Source organism: Eumetopias jubatus, unplaced genomic scaffold (genome assembly GCF_037043125.1).
Source record: "Eumetopias jubatus isolate StellerSeaLion01/CBP00866 unplaced genomic scaffold, mEumJub1_p1.0 scaffold_4, whole genome shotgun sequence".
Lineage (NCBI taxonomy): Eukaryota > Metazoa > Chordata > Mammalia > Carnivora > Otariidae > Eumetopias > Eumetopias jubatus.
In genome coordinates this window covers 98659227-98680906 of record NW_028274810.1, presented here as the reverse complement: position 1 = coordinate 98680906, position 21680 = coordinate 98659227, and the positions used below count along the sequence as shown (strand labels likewise).

General features: G+C 48.5%; 1 protein-coding gene across 1 annotated transcript in view; it reads left to right on the top strand.

Annotated features, from left to right (window-relative positions):
* Window positions 1-5320: 5320 nt before the first annotated feature.
* The window catches only part of DISP3 (dispatched RND transporter family member 3), a 31039-nt gene continuing 14679 nt past the window's right edge, over window positions 5321-21680 (top strand). The window contains exons 1-7 of the mRNA XM_028108596.2: window positions 5321-6416; window positions 7314-7533; window positions 17455-17591; window positions 18495-18629; window positions 18929-19089; window positions 20403-20542; window positions 21496-21644. Of these exons, the coding sequence (XP_027964397.2) occupies window positions 5321-6416; window positions 7314-7533; window positions 17455-17591; window positions 18495-18629; window positions 18929-19089; window positions 20403-20542; window positions 21496-21644 (2038 nt within the window). The remainder of the gene's footprint in view (window positions 6417-7313; window positions 7534-17454; window positions 17592-18494; window positions 18630-18928; window positions 19090-20402; window positions 20543-21495; window positions 21645-21680) is intronic.

Here is a 21680-nt window from a genome sequence, read left to right as displayed (position 1 = left end):
AGTCTGGCTGGGATAAGGGAATGAAGAAGGAAGGTTTCTGTCACCCACCATGGGGAGGAGGGAAGTTGTAACTAGGGCCGAAGGCAGCCTCTGGTGTGGGGCCACATCCCTGGGAGCCACTCTGCAGGAGAGCAAGGAGGGGGCTGGGGGTGTCTTTGAGGCAACATCGCTTCCCACCAAAGCCCCATTCTGTCCAAGTGGGGGAGTCCACCTAGCTTGGGACTTGAAGAATGCTTCTTTCCCTAGACCTTAAAAATAGCTTCCCCATTTGGCTCTTTGGGTGCACATGCCTGGTTGTTTCCGGGGACTGCCAACCCCAACTCCCCACCCCCCGCCCAGAATCTGGCGATGGAGCTGACTGAGCACTCCAAGCTCTCGGCTCTTCCACTTACTCTCAGAGGTGGCCAGAATTGAACTCTGGGCCTCCCAGGAGCCCATGAGCCAAAGTGGACATACATCCACAAAACAAGCTCTCCTCCCTTCTCTTGGGAGAAGCAAGTGGGGCAGCTGCCTACAAGGAATGGTAGACCCTCGGGGCCTGGAAAGGAAGAACCTGGCTTTACCCAATAAGGGTAACATCGCCTCCCACCAAAGCCCCATTCTTACCCAATAAGAACTTGGGTTAAGTACCTTCTCTTCACTGGGTCTCAGTTTCCCTAGCTGGAGGATGAAGGAGTTGGACTGGCTGCACTCTGGTGTCCCTTCTGGGCCCAGTGAGCCATGATCTACTCCCTGTTCATTTTAAAGACCCTTCTGTTCGTCTCAGGGGAGCAGGAGATTTTCACACTCACTCACTCATCGGGCATTCTCCAGGTCCTTCTGCTGTCTAACCAGGGTCTCTCCTGCTGCAACTTGGTCACCCCTCCTCATTTGGTCACCCTTCCTCATTTGGTCACCCCTCCTCATTTTCTCTCCTTGGTAGACAGAACCCTCCTCCCAGGCTGATTATAGTAACTCCTCAAAGAGTTGAGGTCTGTTAGCAAAATCCCTTCCATGCACATACACACACATTCTATTTTTAAATAACAGTATCTCACTCTAAAAGTAAGGCTGCACCTGATCACTGCAGAAAAACTGGAAATAGACAAGTATAAAAAAGAAAATAAAAATCACCCATAATCCTCCCAGACCGAGATAACCACTATAAACAGGGGTTTTTTTTTAATGCATATACATGTGGAATTTTTTTTTTCTGTTATAAAACTGAGATTTTGCTTCAAATGTGGCTTTGGATTGTCCCACCCCTGGCCCTTAAAAGTGGGCCAGGTTCTTCCCTTCCAGGCCCTGAGGGTCTACCATTCTTTGTAGGCAGCTGCCCCACCCGCTTCTCCCAAGAGAAGGGAGGAGAGCTTGTTTTGTGGATGTATGTCCACTTTGGCTCATGGGCTCCTGGAAGGCCCAGAGTTCAATTCTGGCCACCTCTGAGAGTGAGTGAGTGTGTGTGTGTGTGTGTGTGTGTGTGTGTGTGTGTATCAGAGACAAAGCGGGCGAGGAGCAGAAGCACTGCCCCAAGGGCCCACCCTAATGGAAGACCATTAAAGGCACAATGGAAGTTGGCTCATGACGGGCACTGTGGAGATGTCCTTAGCTCCTATCCATGGAGCAGCTGGAGCTCCTTGCTAAGCTAATCAGTTCCCATCATTTGAGAAAGGAAAATAAATGTGCAGTTTGCTGCCCACCCTGTGGAAGGGCCCAAGAAGGTGGTTGCCCACTGAGGCATCGCTGTCAGCCCCCACCAGCCAGCTGGGCCTCCCTGGGTTTGGGGAGGGTCTCTCAGATCTCGCCCACCCTTATTGGCCTGCAGACTAGGCCTCCTCTGCAATTTGCAGGGATGTCACCGCTAGAAGGACCTGGCTCTTCAGCATCCCAATGCCAGATGGGCAAGACAGGGCCCCAGGAAGGGAGGGACATGCCCAGGGTCACACAGAAAGTTGGTGGCTGAGCCAGGCCTGCAGCCCTGGTGGCCAACCACCAGTCTGGTGTCATTTCCCACATGGCAGCTTTTCTTTTCAGGGGTGGACTGAGAAGGTGGGCATGGGGGTGGAGGGGGCGCGACAGACAAAGAACTCATCAAGTCCACTGCTTGTCTGTTTCATCCTCTTCAAGATTCTCCCCCCACCCCCAGGCAGAAGTAACCATACTCTCGGCCATATGTTTATATTGTTTGGTGACCATCCTCTGTCCAGGGGGAAGTCCTATCTAATATCTAACTCAGATTCTCCAGAGATTCCTTTGCCTTATTTCATTCAGCAATATCTGTTAAGCACTGATCACCACCGCCTGCCCCCCACTGAGTACTTTAGGCCACATGGAACCCAGCAGGGAACATAACAGCGAAGTCCCTGATGTCTTGGAGTTCATGTCTACCCAGCTGTGGGGCTCTCACCGGGAGGCAGAATGGCTGTGCCCAATTTTCTGGTCACTTAAACCCAGCAAATGTTGTCTGCAGGGCATGAAGTCACACATAGGGGTCAGGGATCCATTGCAATTGTTCCAGTTACTATTACTATGTCAGCAATCATCCCCAAACTTAGTGATGTATGACAACCAATGCATTATGCTCATGGACTTTCAGGACAGGGCGCCAGGAGAGGGTGGCTTAGCTCTCCTCCACAGTACCTGGGTCTCAACTGGGAAGACTTGAAGGCTTGGGTTACTCCTTGACTGGAGGTGTCTTTACCCACGTGTCTGGTGGTTGATGCTGTCAGCAGGAGCTCCTATGTGTGGTCTCCCTGCCTGGGCTCGTCTGGACTTCCTCCCAGCGTGGCAGCTGGGTTCCAAGGACAAAGTGTCCCAAGAGAGCCTGGGGGAAGTGGCCTCTCCCTTTGTCTCAGAAGTCTCAGAGCACCACTTCTGCTGTGGTCTCAACACCACCCCCCCAGGCCCCCAGATTCAAGGGGAAGGAATGCAGACATTACTTCTGGATGGAGAAATCTCAGTCATACCATGAGAAAAGCACATGAGATGAGAGAGATTGTTGTGATCATCGGTGGCAGATGCAATGGGCCACGTGGGTCTTGCAGGAGTTCGCAGCCTTTGGGGAGAATCAGAGTATAACAGGACAGTAGTTGTCATTTCCCAGGGACTGTGGTCAGCCTACTGTGTACATCATCCAACCACCTCTGTGAGGAGTACTGTTAGCCCCATTTTGCAGATGGGAAAACCGAGGCTCAGGAAGGCTACCCTGTCGGCCCTAAGTAATATAGCTAGGATCGGCACCCAGGTCTGTCTGCCTCCAAAGCCATAGTCCTTAACATTCTGCCTCCCCTGCCTTGTCCTTAAGTAATTTTTACCCCTGAAGTATGGTGAGAAGCTTAGGCAGGCAGCTGGAGGCTTCAGATCTGGGAAGGCTTCTTGTCAGAGGTGACACTTGAGCAAGACCTTGAAAGATGCTTTAGACTCAGACACCTGGGGAAGGGAGTGGCATTCCTGGTGGAATAGCAGTGGGTTAGAGGATCCCTCAAATCACTCGGGGAGTGCAGCTGTGATCCAGAATCCTGGCCTTGGGACCCCCCCCTACACACACACATCAACATATTGTGAACTGTACACCCCGAAAGGCTGGGGATAGGGTGGATGGACCCCAGAAAAAAGGCACAAGTGGCCCCCGTCCCTCCATCATATGCCATCAGCATCCTCCTTCCAAGGCCGGGAGTGGGGCTGGGGCTCCCACCTGCCCCCACCTCCACAGGCTGACTTAGTTCTCCCCTTTGGACACGGGGTGAGTCTGAGCTGCCTCTGGTTCACACTTGGGAGTTTCTGCCGATACAAATTGGGCCCCGGAGCAGATAGCATCCCTTCCGCAGGCTTGCTTTAGGGCATGGCAAATGGAAAGTCTGATGATCTCATCATAGGAATCTTGCATATTACAGGAGCAGTCCCCACCCCTGCCAGACCTCTCTCCCTTTCAAGCCTTCTGTTTTGCCCTCCTCCTCTCCCACCCACCCTCGCCCCACTCTGTTTCTCTCTCTCTGTTTCCCTATTTGCATCTCTGCCCACCCCCAACCCAATTCCACTCTCCTCTCTGTCTCCTCTTTCCAACCGTCTCTTGTCTCTCATCTCTCCCATTTCCTGTCTCCCTGTCTCTGCTCCCCCCCTTCCCCTCACCCTTTCTTCGTCACTTTCTTTGGGCCGTCGGCAGCGCCCTCTCTTCCTGGACAGACCGTCTAATTGAAATGGAGCACTCTAGAGAATGTTAATAGGAAAGGCAGCATTAATTAGCCAGCTCTGGCATAATTAGCTTCCTCTTCTCAATGCCTGGCGTCTAACTGGATAATGAGTCTCTCTCTGTCCAAACAGAGGACAGGACAGACAAGGGGGCCAGGCCATGTCCAGGGATGCTGGAAGGCCTCCTGCCTTCGGGCCACCCTGCTGGAGTCCTCAGGCTGCCCAGCCTGCCCTCTCCTGCCAGGCCCTCCTGCTGCTTGTGCCCAAGTCCCGGGGAGACAGATGCCTGGCCCCTGCTCATGCCCAAAGGTTTGACGTTGCTGGAGCTGCATGTTAAGCGGTCTGAGTCTGACAAACAGTGGCTGCAGCTGCAGCGTCCCAAAGAGGGGGTGGGGAGCTATTGAGAGTTCTTGAGGAGAGCCATGACAGGCATCTAGTTCCGGCACAGCCCCATGGGCAATGGCTGAGCACATTACAGCCCCCAGAGGGGAGCAAAGAAATCTGTTTATGTGACAGATAATAACGAATATACTGCACAGACTGCAGCGTGCTTCCACCCTTGACCTTCCTTGCAATTGTGTGAGGCAGGAATGGCCACGTCTATTTTATAAAGACTCTGAGGTTCGGAGAGGTTTCCCACCTTGCCAATGTTCACGCTACCAGGACCCGAACTCGGGTCCATCTGATTCCAAAGATCACATTCTTTCCCGTCTACCCTGATACTTCTGCAAGGTACTTCAGAGTTGCTGATTAAATAAAAGTGATTACAGTGGAGTAACACCCCACATTGGCCTTGAGTTCTAAAATCAGAGCGTGGGAAGCAAAAGTTGGGAAATTGGGCGCAAAGTTCCCTTCAAAAAGCCCTTACGTGGGGAGGAATGTCTCTTCTGTTTGCAACTGGGCTGTGATTCTCCCTTTTCTGTGACCTTGAGAGCCAAGATCTAGTTGGGGGAGGTGATGGACAAGTAACGTATTTTTTTCTTTCTGTTTTGTGTACGAGTGATTAAATTCAGCTGAGTTAAAGGCCTGCTCGATGCAATTCCACTGTAGTATGTGTGGACGCAGTCGATTCCCAGGGCCGGGCAATTGCAGCCACGGGGCACCCTCCTCTCCCTCTCTCCAGCCTGCTGACCCTCTCCCTCTCCTGTAGGCTATGGACTCGGAGGATGACCCCTTGCTGCAGGATGTGTGGCTAGAGGAGCAGGAAGAGGAGGAGGAAGCAACCGGTGACGCCTTTAGGAGGGCCCAGAAGCCAGGGCCGCAAGCTGGGGAAGGAGGGCAGTGTTGCTGGCGGCGTTGGACCTTGCCTTCCCGGCCCCCGGCCTCGGGCTTCTGGAGTACCCTGGGCTGGGCTTTCACAAACCCGTGCTGTGCGGGGCTGGTGCTCTTCCTGGGCTGCAGCATCCCCATGGCCCTGTCAGCTTTCATGTTCCTCTACTACCCGCCGCTGGACATTGACATTTCCTACAACGCCTTTGAGATCCGCAACCACGAGGCCTCCCAGCGCTTTGACGCCCTCGCGCTGGCGCTCAAGTCCCAGTTTGGGTCCTGGGGGCGCAACCGGCGCGACTTGGCCGACTTCACCTCAGAGACGCTCCAGCGCCTTATCTCGGAGCAGTTGCAGCAGCTGCATCTGGGCAACCGCTCTCGGCCGGTCAGCAGGACCACCCCGGCCGTCTTTGCGGCCCCAAGGCGTGGCCCAGGCCTATCTCCGGACCCTTCCACCGACCAGAAACCAAAAGCCGATCGGATTGGGCGTCTTCGGCGCGAGGCCCCACCCCCGGTGGATCTGGCAGCCAACCAGAGTGAAGGCCCAATGAACAGGCGGCTGGAGAGGAACGGGCGATGCCAACCCAGCGCCCCGCCCCCTGCTGTGGCTGCGGCCAATCAGAGCCGAGCCCGCCGAGGAGCCTCCCGCTGGGACTCCTCCCGCTCATCTGTGAGCGCCAACACCCAGACGCATGCGCACTGGCGCATCGAGCTCATTTTCCTGGCACGCGGCGACGCAGAGCGCAACATTTTCACCAGTGAGCGGCTGGTCACAATCCACGAGATTGAGCGCAAGATCATGGATCACCCCGGCTTCCGGGAGTTCTGCTGGAAGCCCCATGAGGTGCTCAAGGACCTTCCACTGGGGTCCTACTCTTACTGCTCGCCCCCCAGCTCACTCATGACCTATTTCTTCCCCACTGAGAGAGGGGGCAAGATCTACTATGATGGCATGGGCCAGGACCTGGCTGACATCCGGGGTGAGCAGCCCTGTGTGTGGCTGGGGGTGGGGGCCGGTGGGGAAGGGCTTGTGAGAGATGGGGCCTTGGGTGGGCAGGGCCTTGATGAGGCTGGGGGTTGGGTCTTCTTGGGGCTGAGACAAGGTACTTTAGAGGTGCACAGGAAACCCGGCTTCGGACTCACACCTGAAGGAGGCTGGGGTGGGACTCGGCTGCGGGTCGGAGGCAGGCTGGAGCTGCCTGCTGGGTGTGATTTGAAGGTGACAGGTCGAAGGGCTGGGAGCAGTGTTGGGTGTGAGATGGGATCCAGGGGAGGCAAGGAGGGAGGTTTGGGCACGCACCTGGGTTGGGGGAAATTGGGAGTTAGAGAAAGCATGGGCTGGGGCTTGGGCTCGAGGTTGGTTAGAGGGAAGCCCGGGTGCGGTGACAGAGGACTGGACATCTAATCAGGGGAAGATAGGGGAGAGACTGGGGTTGCAGGGAGACCAAGGTGGGCTTAGTTCGAGGTAATTTAGGGATGAGCCTTGAAGGGGGCTAGAGAATGGCCTCGGGGCTTGGGGGCTTAGGTATGCCTTGTAAGGGACACATGGACAGGGTTTTAGGCAGATGGAGGGGGACTGGAATGGGAAGGTGGAGTTCGGGGATTACAAAGACTGAGCCTTGGAATTAGGTGAAGTTCACATGCAAATAAAATGTGAATTTATTGGGGGCTGCCTGAACAGGTCTGGGGGCTGCTACTCTTGGGCAGTGAGTTCTTTAAACCCTCTCTCTGTCCCATCAGGGACAGTTGTAGGCAGCCTGAGGGGGAGTTTCCTACGTCCTTAGAAAGGAGTCAGATGGTGAGGAGGGCAGAGTGATGTTGATGGAGGGCTGGGGGGGAGCTGACCCTCTGAGCTCCTTGGGCCCCCACCCCTGCAGGCTCCCTAGAGCTGGCCATGACTCACCCCGAGTTCTACTGGTATGTGGACGAGGGCCTCTCCGCAGAAAACCTCAAGAGCTCCCTCCTGCGCAGCGAGATCCTGTTTGGAGCACCCCTGCCCAACTACTACTCGGTGGACGATCGCTGGGAGGAGCAGCGGGCCAAGTTTCAGAGCTTTGTGGTCACCTACGTGGCCATGCTGGCCAAGCAGTCTACTAGGTAGGAGGTCCAGCTGCACCCAGTGTGTATTTGCCCTTGTGTATACCAGGAAAGGGCTGTGTTAGGGCAAGAAACTGTCTTCCTTCCAGGTGCTTCTTTCTCCTAAACCCCAGATCACCTGCCCCTCAACTTTCTCCCTAGGAGGTCTTTCTTCCTGAATCAGGGGCAGAGCCAGATGCATCTGTCACTCGGATGGCTGAAAGACTCATTTTCTTGATCAGTGCTAATGGGCAGTGAGCATGACAGCTTTGGCAGAGGCAGGAAATCCCACAGTTCTTGCCCCTGGAGGTGTGGGGTATTGCTTTTCTCCTGAGATGGTGCTAAAGGGCTTTCTGAAAAGAGTATTGACTGGGGAGTATTGGCCTCTCTGCCTCTGCTACCCAGGGAGGTAGTTGGCAAGTCACTCTTCTTCTCTAGGCCGCAGTTTCCCTGCCTTTAAAATGGGGATGGTGAGTCCTCATACCCTTCTGGAAGCATTAGGAGATGAGCCAAGAGATGTGAAGGTGCTCTCAGGCAGTGGGTGCTTTGGTTGTCCTCCAAACCTTGGGATATGTGTCTAAGAATACAACTAGGCCCCTCCTCACCCAGAGAGAGCATTAGATAGTTCATCTGTCAGTCCTGATGGACAATAACTGGAATGCCTCTCAGTCCTCTGCCCTGACAGGCCAGCCCCAGACACAGGAGGAATCATTCTGCCTGAAATACCCTTGTTCCCTCCATTACTCATCCATTACATTGAGCAACTACTTTGAGCAACTACTGTGAAAATCAGAGCTAACATTCATGTGGCACACAGCAGGTAGAAGCCCCTTATACACAACATCTCATTTAATCTTCACACCAACCCAATGAGGTAGGTGCTATTATGATTATCTCCATTTTACAGTTGAGGAAATCGAGGCACAGCACAATTAAGGAAGTTGTCCAAAATGATAAAGCCATAAGTGGTGGAATGGCATTAAAATCCAGGCTTTCTGGGGCACCTGGGCTGCTCAGTCGGATAAGCATCTGACTTTTGATTTTGGCTCAGGTCATGATCTCACAGTCCTGAGATTGAGCCCCACATTGGGCTCTGCGCTGGGTGTGGAGCCTGCTTAAGATCCTCCCCCTCTGCCCCTGCCCACTTTTGCACATGCTCTCTCTCTCTCTCTATCAAAAAAAAAAAAAAAAAAAATCCGGGCTTTCGAATCTGGGCCCCTTACCCTTTGTGCTTTTACACCAGTTGCTGCACTAGGAGCCTTCTCCCAGCCATGCTTCTTTGCCAAGGAAATCCTGTTCATCCCTTAAGATCCATCCTGGGCAGTTTCTCCCTAAAGCTGGATCAAAAGCCCACTCTGCCCCCTTCCACCGTGCCATTCCTTCTTTCTAAAGGAGGCAGGGAAGAGCATGTGTTGAGTTAGATATATCTGGGGTCGCATACCAGCGACTCCACTTAGTTGTGTGAGTTTCAGTGGGCTCTCTCACCTCTCTGAGCTACAGTTCCTTAGTAGCCCTTGGCAGTCTGTATTTTATTGTTTAATTCCTTGTCACTCAAAGGGCAGCCCTCAGATCAGCAGCGTCAGCATCACCTGGGGGCTTGTTATAAATGCAGAATCTCAAGGCCTTTCCTTGACCTGAAGGATTCCCAGGTGACTTGTTTGCACATTAAAGTTTCAGGAAGTCTAGTTTCATTATGTTTCAGTTGAGTGTGAGTTTGTTGAGGCCTGGGATTGTTCCTGGTTCACTTCTATAGGCCTAGCCCCCAGTACAGTGCCAGGAACCCCTTAGGAGGGATTTGTCTTGGGAATGAACGAGTGGATGGGTGGATGGATGAATAAATGGAGGTGTTCCTGAGAAAGGTACTTGGCTGGCTGGATTAGGAAGCCAGGAGAGGCTGGCTGCAGGAAGATCTGTAGGGTTTCAGATACCGACAGTTACCTCTGCGTAATATGTTCAGCTGCTGAGTCAAAACCTCTGCCTGAGTAGAAAAGCCTCTCTTCCCCTTCCCATCCCCCTAGAGCTTCATAGGTGTGGTGACAAGCAGAGTCCCTATAGACTTGACTTTAGTATCTTCTTGTGGAATAATCACATCTTTTTATTATTCTATTACTGGTTACCCAAGAAATGGCAACATGCTCCTTGACTTATTACAGAATAATACACATGATCACTTTTACTACTTCCCTGATAATACTAGAATTTTAGAACATGTTCACTGTGCTTATATCTTGTTGCATGCATTTAATTCTATATACATTTAAACCCCATAAGACTTTACATTATTACTCTACTGAGTCAGTACTCATTTATATTTACTCACATATTTACTTTTCCTGTTGCTCTTCATTACTTTCTACAACTTCATGTTTCCCCCTGGAATCGTTTTCTTGTATCTGAAGAACTCTCTTTAGTAGTTTGTTGCTTTGTTTTTGTTTTTGTTTTTTTAGCACAGGTTTGCTGGTGATAAATTGTGTTGTTTGCCTAGAAAACATCTTTATTTTACTTTCATTTCTGAAGCATATTTCTGCTGGTATAGAATTATAAATGGGTAGTCATTTCCTTTTAATACTTTAAAGCTCTCAATCCATTGTGTTCTGACTTCCATCATTTCTGTGGGAAAGTCAGCTGTAAATATTTTGATTGCCCTTTGAAAAATTGTCTTTTTTCTCTGGCTTCATTTAAGATTTCTTTTTTGGCTTTGGTTTCACCAAGAGTGGTGAAACTATGATTTATGTTGGTGTAGTTTTCTTTGTATTTGTTCTGCTTGGGATGCACAGAACTTCTTGAATCTGTAGGTTGATAACTGTCATCAGTTTTAGGAGTTTCCTGGCTATTGCCTATTCAAATATTGCTTCTACCTTTTAGGATTCTTTTTTAGGATTCTAATTACACAAATGTTAGACCTTTTCACTGAGTTCCATGTGTTTTCATTGCTCTTTCCAAGGTTTTTATTTTTTTTCTATGTTCTAGTATATGTACTTTCCATGTTTCATTTCTTTCTGTGTTTTAGATATTCCAGTTCACCATTATACTCCAGTCTTCTGTTATATCTAATCTGCCAATTAATGTCTATTGAGATTTTAATGTTAATGTTAAGTTTTTCTGTGGAGAATTTCCATTTGATTTCTTGTTATTGATCTAAATCCCTGGTGAAATTCTTTAGTTTTATTTCTTTTGTCCATATTAACCTTTCTCTCTTGAAACATATTGATTATCATTATTTTAAAGTCCTTATCAGCTGACTTTCAATATAGGGATAACCTGTGGATTTGTTTCTGTAGTCTGTTCTTTCACTTGGTTTTTGGTCATGTGGTCCTGCCAATGAGTATGCCTGGTAATTTTTACTGAGTGATGAACAGTGTGTATAAAAAACAAAGAGGTCCAGATGATATTTTTTCCTGCACAGAAAGTTTGTCCTTCTCTCCGCTAAGTAGACAGAATTGTGATTGATCACCTTAAGTAACCAACCATTTCGCTGAGTCAGGGCTGTTTTGCAGCCCTGCAAAGTTTCAGTCTGCCTCTTGTTTGCCCTTGATTCTCTAGAATTTTCAACTGGGAGCCTGGTGTATTCTGCACAACTCTTTTCCCTAACAGTTACAAACTCTAATATTTGTTTCTCAAAAGTACAAAAAGAAAAATAAAACAAAAACTCCATGCCACTTTTTCAGAGGCTTTCTGCTTAGACTTGCAGCCTAATGCTTCATGCAGCTCCACTACTCAGCACAAGTATTGAGGGAGAAACTGACCATATACTCTGCTGGTCTACAAGTTTCTGCCCCAAACTATGCTAATTCATCTGACTCCTAGCCTTGATTTTCAGCCTTCTGCCTGTGTTCAGAATCAGCAGATGCCTCCAGGATGAAAACAGCTATAGAAGGGCAACTTACGTTTCCTAGGTTCTTCTGTTTCCAGTCTTTCTGGAGTTCCTCTACTTCTCATTACTTTAGGAACTCTTTACTGTCATTAAATAGATGACTTCTGAATTTCGTCTGACTTTTTGTAGTTCTTGGCAAGAATATTGTCTTCCATGAGCTATTCCTTTATACCTGAGAGTAAAAATTTGGACCTTTGTCTTTTTATAGCCAGCAACTAAGATAGGACCTAGAACTTCAAAGGCACTCTATAAATGGTATACAAATGAATGAATGAGGGCGCCTGGGTGTCTCAGTTGGTTAAGCGACTGCCTTCGGCTCAGGTCATGATCCTGGAGTCCCAGGATCGAGTCCCGCATCGGGCTCCCTGCTTGGCAGGGAGTCTGCTTCTCCCTCTGACCCTACCCCCTCTCACGTGCTCTCTCTCTCATTCTTTCTCTCAAATAAATAAATAAATAAATCTTTAAAAAAACGAATGAATGAATGAATAAACAGTTGCTTGAACTTTCAGTGTTCTACTCTAATGAAAGATCAATTAACCTATTTAGTTCAACAAAGTAGATAATCCAAAGATCTTTTCTACTTGGCTTTTAAATGTTCCATTTGGTTTTTTTAAACAGCTTTATTGAGATATAATTGACATACAACCAACTGCCCATACTTGAAATTTACAGCTTGATTAGTTTTGACACATGTATATACCATAAAACCTTTACCATAATCAGATGGTGAACCTATCCATCTCCCCCAAAAGTTTCCTCCTGTATCCTGGCTAATCACTCTATCCTGCCCCTTCTTGTCTGTCCACCCCTACCTCAGGCACCACTTTCTGTTTTCTATCACTATATACTGGTTTTCATTTTCTAGAATTTAATATCCATGGCATCATATAGTATGCACTCATTTAGTTGACCTCTTTCGGCCTAATTATTTTAAGTTATATCCATGTTGTTGCAGGTATCAATAGTTCATTATTTTTAGATGCTGAGCAGTAATCCAGTGTATGGAGATGCCACATATTTTTTTAATTTTTTATTGTTATGTTAATCACCATACATTACATCATTAGTTTTTGATGTAGTGTTCCATGATTCATTGTTTGTGCATAACACCCAGTGCTCCACGCAGAATGTGCCCTCTTTAATACCCATCACCAGGCTAACCCATCCCCCCACCCCCCTCCCCTCTAGAACCCTCAGTTTGTTTTTCAGAGTCCATTGTCTCTCATGGTTCATCTCCCCCTCTGACTTACTCCCCTTCATTCTTCCCCTCCTGCTATCTTCTTCTTTTTCTTTTTTCTTAACATATGTTGCATTATTTGTTTCAGAAGTATAGATTTGTGATTCAACAGTCTTACACAATTCACAGCGCTCACCATAGCACATACCCTCCCCAATGTCTATCACCCAGCCACCCCATCCCTCCCACCCCCCACCACTCCAGCAACCCTCAGTTTGTTTCCTGAGATTAAGAATTCCTCATATCAATGAGGTCATATGATACATGTCTTTCTCTGATTGACTTATTTCACTCAGCATAACACCCTCCAGTTCCATCCACATCGTTGCAAATGGCAAGGTCTCATTCCTTTTGATGGCTGCATAATATTCCATTGTGTATATATACCACCTCTTCTTTATCCATTCATCTGTCGATGGACATCTTGGCTCTTTCCACAGTTTGGCTATTGTGGACATTGCTGCTATAAACATCAGGGTGCACGTACCCCTTCAGATCCCTACATTTGTATCTTTGTGGTAAATACCCAGTAGTGCACTTGCTGGATCGTAGGGTAGCTCTATTTTCAACTGTTTGAGGAACCTCCATACTGTTTTCCAGAGTGGCTGCACCAGCTTGCATTCCCACCAACAGTGTAGGAGGGTTCCCCTTTCTCCGCATCCCCGCCAACATCTGTCGTTTCCTGACTTGTTAATTTTAGCCATTCTGACTGGTGTGAGGTGGTATCTCATTGAGGTTTTGATTTGGATTTCCCTGATGCCGAGCTATGTTGAGCACTTTTTCATGTGTCTGTTGGCCGTTTGGATGTCCTCTTTGGAAAAATGTCTGTTCATGTCTTCTGCCCATTTCTTGATTGGATTATTTGTTCTTTGGGTGTTGAGTTTGATAAGTTCTTTATAGATTTTGGATACTAGCCCTTTATCTGATATGTCATTTGCAAATATTTTCTCCCATTCTGTCAGTTGTCTTTTGGTTTTGTGGACTGTTTCTTTTGCTATGCAAAAGCTTTTTATCTTGATGAAATCCCAGTAGTTCATTTTTGCCCTTGCTTCCCTTGCCTTTGGCGATGTTTCTAGGAAGAAGTTGCTGCGGCTGAGGTCGAAGAGGTTGCTGCCTGTGTTCTCCTGTAGGATTTTGATGGACTCCTGTCTCACGTTTAGGTCTTTCAACCATTTGGGGTCTATTTTTGTGTGTGGTGTAAGGAAGTGGTCCAGTTTCATTCTTCTGCATGTGGCTGTCCAATTTTCCCAACACCATTTGTTGAAGAGACTGTCTTTTTTCCATTGGACATTCTTTCCTGCTTTGTCAAAGATGAGTTGACCATAGAGTTGAGGGTCCATTTCTTTGAGATGCCACATATTTTTATACAGATATCTAATTGTTCCAACATATCTGTTGAAAAGATTATCCCCTCAACAAAGATTGCCTTTGCACCTAGGACAAAAATCTATTGTCCATATATATGTGGGTTTATTTCTGGACTCTGTATCTCTTTATTTGCACACTTAAAAAATACATACACACAGGGCTATTTCAATTTTTTAAAAATTCATTTAAAAAATATAGGGTGATTAACATTATCTATTTCTTCTTGTATGAGCTTTGGTAGTTTTGAGTCTTTCATGAAATTTGTCCATTTCATTTAAACTGTCAAATTTGTTGGTATAAAGTGGTTCATAATATTCCCTTATTATCTTTTAAATATCTGTAGAAACTAGTGATGTCACCTCTTTCATATGTATCTTCTCTCTTTCTTCGTGATCAGTCTGGTTAGAGGTTTGTCAATTTTACTGTTCTTCTCAAAGAACTAGCTTTAGGTTTCTTTGATTTTTTTTTCTGTTGGTTTCGTTTTGTTTTTCATTAACTTCTTCTCTGATCTTCATTATTTCCTTTTGTCTACCTACTTTACATGTAATTTTCTCTTATACTTTTTGAAGTAGAAGCTGAGGTCATTAATTTGAAACATTTCTTCTTTTCTGATATAGGTATTTATTGCTATAAAATTCCCTTTCAGTACTGTTTTAGTACATCCCACAAATTTTCATATGTTGTATTTTTGTTTTTATTCAATTCAAAATACTTTTTTTAATTATTTATTTGAGACAGAGAGAGAGAACACGAGTCGGGGGGCAGAAGGAGAGGAAGAACGAGAAGCAGACTCCCCACTGAGCAGGGAGCCTGACTCGGGGCTTGATCCCAGGACTCTGGGATCATAACTTGAGCCCAAAGGCACTTAACCGACTGAGCCACCCAGGTGCATCTCAAAATATTTTCTATTTTCTCTTCTGATCTCTTTTTTGGACCCATGTGTTATTTAAAAGTATATTATTTAGGTTCCAAATATTTGGTAATTTTCCAGATATCATCTTGTAGATGATTTTTAATGTAGTTCTTTTGTGGTCAGAGAGCATACTTTGTATGACTTTAGTCCTTTTAAATTTATTGGGTCTTGTTTTATGGTCCAGATTGTGGTCTGTCTAGCTAAATGTTCCCTTGTGCCCTTAAGAAGAATACATATTCTGCTATTGCTGGGTGGGGTGCTTAATAAATATCAATTAGGTCAAATTGGTTGATTGTGTTGTCTGGATTAATTGAACCCTTTATCATTTTGAAATTGTCTTCTTTATCCCTAGTAATATTCTTTGCTCTGAAGTTTACTTAGTTTGTTATTAATGTAACCATTCCCGCTTTCTTTTGATTTGAGTTAGCATGGCACATCTTTTTCTATCCTTTTGATTTTAACCTATTTGTGTCTATATTTAAAGTGGGTTTCAGAGGAGCATGTGACTCTTGATCCTGGGGTCGTGAGTTCAAGACCTACACTGGGTGTAGAGACTACTTAAATAAAAAAATATCTTCAAAAAAATCATAAAATGTGTTTCTTGTAGGCCGCTAGGTTTTGATTTTTTTAAAAGCTAGTCTGACTGTCTCTGCCTTTTAATTGGGGTGTTTAGACAACTATAGATAATGCAGTTATTAATACGGTTAGGCTTAAGTCTATCTTATTTTATTCTACTTGTCATATATTCTTTGTTCTCCTTTTCCTCTCTTTTGCCTTCTTTTGGACTAATTCAGTATTTTTTATTATTACATTTTATTTCCTTCGTTAGCCTTTTAGCCATAACTTTTTATTTATTTTAGTGCTTGCTTTAGGGCTTAAAGTATGCAACCTTAGATTATCACAGCGTGCCTTCAGATGATGTCATACACCTTGTGTATAGTGTGGGACCCTTACAGTGGTATACTACCATTTCTTTCTTCCTGGCCTTTATGTTACTCTTGTCATGTGTTTTATTTTCATACATGTTATAAATACCACACTATATTACTATTTTTGCTTATATGGTCAGTTATCTTATAAAGAGACTTAATAAGTAATAAGAAAATTTTATATATTTGTTCATGCCATTACTATTTCCAGTCCTTCTTATTCTTTTGTATAGATCCATGTTTCCGTCTATTATCCTTCTCTTTGTACCTGAAGGACTTCCTTTAACATTTCTTATAGTGCAGAGGTACTGGAGATGAATTCTTTCTGCTTTTGTGTATTTGAAAAGGTCTTCATTTTGCCTTTGCTTTTGAAATATAGTTTTGCTGGGTATAGAATTCTGGGTCAGCTGTTTTCCCAGTAGGTAAAAGGTACTGCTCCGTTGTCCTCTCACTTGCACTGTTTCTGATGGGAAGTCATCCCTATTTTTGTTCTTCTGTGTGTGATGCATCTTTTTCCTCAGGCTGCTTTTAAGACTTTCTTTTGGTCACTGGTTTTGAGCAATTTGATTATGATGTGCTTTGTTGTTGTTTCATTCATGGTTTTGGGGGGTTTTTGTTGTTGTTGTTGTTGTTTTGTACTTGGAGTTAGTTGCTTGAGCTTCTTGAATCAGCGGGTTTATAGTTTCCATCAAGTTTGGGAAAGTTGCACCCTCCTTTAGGGAGCCCAATAGCCCATATATTAGGCTGCACTGGGGCCCAGCAGCTCTCAAGGTGATAAGTCAGGATAACCATAGAACCAATTTTGATTCTCATCTCTCAGGTATTATCGTCCTGTGTTATCTCATGTCCAGAGTCTTGCTTTATATATTTTCTCTTTTTTGTTGTTGTTAATTTCATGGGGAGGGTAAATCTAGATTTGGTCTTATCACTCCATCATGGCCAGAAGCAGATTTGTATTTTAAAACTCAATATGACCAGCTGGTTATGTTTTTGTTATTACTAAGAGTAGCTTGTGGGACGCCTGGGTGGCTCAGTCGGTTGGGCATCTGCCTTCGGCTCAGGTTATGATCCCAGGGTACTGGGATCAAGTCCCATGTCGGGCTCCTTGCTCAGCGGGGAGCCTGCTTCTCCCTCTGCCTGCTCTGCCTGCCACTCCCCCTGCTTGTGCTCTCTCTCCCTCTGACAAATAAATAAAATCTTTAAAAAAATCTTAAAAAAAAAAAAAGAATAGCTTGTGTCACCTGCACACTGACTAGCCATGTAAAACTGCATATATGGAAGCTGGTTTGAATTTAGGATTTTGCAGCAAATACTGAGAATTGGGAGATGGCATAGGATTTGACTGTGATTATTATCTGTGCTGAGTATGGTCTGAACCTTGGCCATACATTTGAATCACCTGGGAGATTTTTAAACACTGATGACTCAGCCCCACCCCAGAAATTGTCGGAATAATTTGTCTAGAGTCTGGCCTGGACATCAGGATTTTTGGAAGCCCCCAGGTGACTCACTGTATAGCCAAGCTAAAGAGCCACTGCGGAGGTGGATATCTCCTGGTCCTCCAAGTGTCAACAGCCATCTGCAACCCACTTCCGTCTTTCTTCTCCACCCCCCCCCCCAGTAAAGTCCAGGTTCTATATGGGGGGACAGACCTCTTTGATTACGAGGTGCGCAGGACCTTCAACAATGACATGCTCCTGGCCTTCATCAGCAGCAGCTGCATCGCGGCCCTCGTCTACATTCTCACCTCCTGCTCAGGTAGGCCTCCTCAGAAGGCCCAGCAGGAACCAGCTCCCCTCTCCCCTCCCCATGTGCTCCTGTCCCACCAAAGCCTGCCTTCTCCAGAATGCCAGAAATCATCTTGAATCTGCCGTGTCAGAGCTGGTGGGTGGGGTGCTCAGAGGTCACCTTTCAACCCCAGGCAGGGGGACTGTGGTCCAGACACAGCTCGGGCCATACCCGAGGGACCCCACTCCCAGGACCTCACATGGTTAACCTTGTGCCCTTTGACCATCATTTCCTTGCTAAAAATTTTTTGGGGGGAGTCTGGAGTATCAGACCCTCCTTTATGGATTATTCTGTAGCCTGTTTTATAGTCCCCAGCTGCCCTTTTGTCCCTCAGTTCACTGTAACACTGCCACCTTCCCACATACCCTGGTTGCTTCTTTCTCCGTATACAGTAGGTACTCTCTATTGCCCACGCAATGACAGATGACAGATTAGCCAGACCTTCAAAAATAGAAAAGACATTCATTCATTCATCCACATAACAAATATTAATTGGGCACCGACTATGTGTCGGATGCTCTAAGGTGCCAGAGATCCAGTGAAGAATATCACAGACACGTTTACTACCCTCATGGAACCTCTAGTCTACTGGGGTGCAGATGTTAAATATATAATAATTCCCTACTAGCAACTGAGTTCAGTTCTATGAAGATGAGGGCCTGTGAACCACCCACTCAGATGGCTCCCTCTGCCACTCTGGCTTCCTGCCTGGCCCCTTCTGTCTGGGCATGAGAACTGTTCAGGACATACCCAGGGTGGTGAAGGGCACTCTGTGGGGACATGGCTGTGAGGCAGAATCCAGCTGTGCCCTCGAAGGGTGTGTGTTCTGCTGGGCCCTCCCACTCTCTCCCGTGTGCCTCTTGCCCTGCCCAGTGTTCCTGTCCTTTTTCGGGATTGCCAGCATTGGCCTCAGCTGCCTGGTGGCGCTCTTCTTGTACCATGTGGTCTTTGGTATCCAGTACCTGGGCATCCTCAACGGCGTGGCTGCCTTTGTGATAGTGGGCATCGGTGAGTTTCCTCTGTGGCATGGTGGGAAGGGTGGAAAGGAGGTGAAGATTTGGAATAGGGGCCTCGTTCTGGGGAAGGGGTAGGGCCAGGGAGCAAGGAGGGTGGGGCTTGGATTCTTGGTGGGTAGAGCCAAAGGCGGATGGGTCTTTCCAAACTCCAGGCTGAGAAGCAGGACTCCCCTGGAGCCTGACCTCTTAGGGGGCCACTCTGGGTTAGTGTAGGCCCAGCGTGGGTCTGATTCTGGAGACAGCAACATGATCCTGAGCCTGCCCCTGCTGGCCCGGGGCTCCCACCCATAGGTGTGGACGATGTCTTTGTGTTCATCAACACCTACCGCCAGGCCACCCACCTGGAGGACCCCCAGCTGCGGATGATCCACACCATCCAGACGGCAGGCAAGGCCACGTTCTTCACCTCCCTGACCACAGCTGCTGCCTATGCAGCTAATGTTTTCTCCCAGGTGAGAGACTGCCTTTGTCCCTGGCCCGGCCTCCCCGTTCCTCCCATGGGTCCCTGGGCTCTGCTCCTCCCACTCACCCCTTCTCTTGCAGCCACACAGCGTTTGCCTCAAGGCACCTGCCATGTCCCTAGACTCCGTTCTTGCTACTGGTTGTCATTACCAGAACTTAACAAATGGGAAAATTATGACAATACAAATAGTATTTATTATTAATGCTCACTAATAGTAATCCAACCTCTGCCCTGGAGGGTGTGTGGCGATTCCCAAAGCTCTTCCACGTTTAGTTTTCAAGACATATGACAGAGGTAGTGTTACATCCCTATTTTCCTAATACCGAAACTGAGGCCCAGAGAGGTAAAGTGACCTCCTCAAGGTCACACAGCTGGTAAGTGGTGAGCCTGACCAAGTCCGCTGACCTCCAGTCCAGAGCTCTTCCCACCAACCAGCTTCACCCTACATTGTCGTCCTTCTCATTGACATCCTTCTAACTGGCCCCATGCTCCTTCAGGCCCCTGAGTTGGGCTCAGGAGAAGGATCTGAGTTATCTGAGTTTGGGCCAGGTCCTTGGTGCCGACAAAACCCGAAAGGCAGTGAGCCCACGCGAGCCTTCGAAACATTTGACCTGGGCCAAGTAGCCCATCTAGAAACCACTAGGTGCTTTGGGATTATTTGGGCCTTGCTAGAGAACTGTGTCCAGAAAACAGGCAGAGCTGGGTTCTAGGTCCCCTTTGTGACTGGCCGTGTGACCTTAAGACCTCTGAGCCTCACTCGCCTCCTGTGTGGATTATTCAGGGACTGAAATGAGCTGGTTGTCAAAGTTTTTCACAAACAGTGAAGGCCTGGGTGCTGTTGGTTACAGTTTCCTTTGACTGCCACATCCCTATGCGGGTCCCTGGGACACCCTGGAGCTCCCCCCATGGCTCCCCAGCCCCGGGTGCACATGTGAGCACTCCCTCCCTTACCCTCACTCACATGTGGCCTGGTCTAACAAGCTGTCTTCCTCTGACCCCCTAGTCGCTTAGGTAATGACCGTTAGTGAGTGCTTGCTCCGTGCTAGGCACCACCGTGGGCAGGGGGCTGCAGTGTGGACCTGAGCCTCTGCCCTGGAGATGGAACTCTTCCTCCCCTGCTGTGCCCCCTTCCGCCAGCCCTTGCCTTCCGATGTCCTCCTGGCAGCCTGGGCCTCCTCACCGCCCCCACCCCCATTCTGCAAGTGGTCTGGGGTCCTGAGTGCCTTTGGCTACAGAGGTCCAGGCTCCCTGGACTCCGGGCCTGAGCGGCCTCACAGCCCGCCTGTACCTCTCCATTGCCAGATCCCGGCCGTCCATGACTTCGGCCTGTTCATGTCTCTCATTGTGTCCTGCTGCTGGCTGGCTGTGCTGTTCACCATGCCGGCCGCCCTGGGCATCTGGAGCCTTTACATGGCACCGCTAGAGAACGCCTGCCAGACCAGGTGAGCAGCCGGTAGAGGTGGGGGGGCCGTGTCCTCTCACCAAATGCCCATAACACGTCCTCCAGCACCGCTCAGCGCCCCACCCTCTCTTCTAAAAGCTGTGGGATCCTTTATTGAGTACCTTCTGTGGGCCCAGTTCTATGCTGGGCACTCCTGCAGGACCGAGGAGGGAGAAGAGAATCCTGCCGGGGAGTTGCCATTTGGGAGGACCTACTCTGTGCCAGGAAGTGGGCAAAGCGCTTTTATACAAGAACTTATTCCCCCCCAGGACCCTCGGAGCTGGGTGCCCTTGTTTTGCGCATTTTACTGACAATGAAACAAGGGCTGGGGGAGGGTGGGCAACATTCTCAAGGTCACCCGTTCAGTAGGCAGCAGAGCCGAGATTTAAACCCAGTGGTCTGACCGGCACCCCCGCGCCGGCCGCCATGTTCAGTGCTTCTCGGGTTTTTGCCTTGGTGGAGTAACCATGTTTAGACACAGTGAGCAGCGTGCAGAGTTGGATGGGTCGGCCCACAGGTGCTGCCGGAGGTCAAAGGGTTGGGGTCTTGCGGGCTGGGTGGTCAGGGAAGGGGGAGGGAGGGAGGGAGGGTGGCCACATGGAGTCAGGCCTGGGTGGCTGGCTGGGCTTGGGTACTAGGAATGACAGGGGTTCGGGGCTTGGGGCGGGGCACACCAGCTCAGGGGACCCTCTCCCTGGGTCCTGGTTGCCGTCACCCTTTGTCTCCCCAGAGGAGGAATGGTACCGAGGGTCCGGGGGCGGGGGGTTGGCTGGGGAGGTGGCCCCGGAAAGGAATCAGGCAACAGGCTCCTGGGAGTCTGTGGTGAATGTCCTCCAGGAGACATCCACAGCAGTGTGAAGCCGGGGCTCATAGGGTGGCTGGGGCCTTGCCCCAACCTCCCTGGGCACCTGGGGCCTCCCCGGGGCTCACCCCTCTCCCCCACTCTCTCCTTAGCTGCCACCAGAAGTGTGGCCGCAAGAGCTCCCTGCACTTGCCCGGGGACGTGTTCGCCACTCCTGAGCGGGCTGGGGGCAGCCCTGCCCAGGGCCCCATGCCCTACCTGGATGATGACATCCCCTTGCTGAACGTTGAGGAGGAGCCAGGTAAGTTTGGCGCTGGCCTGCCCTGCTGACCCTGGC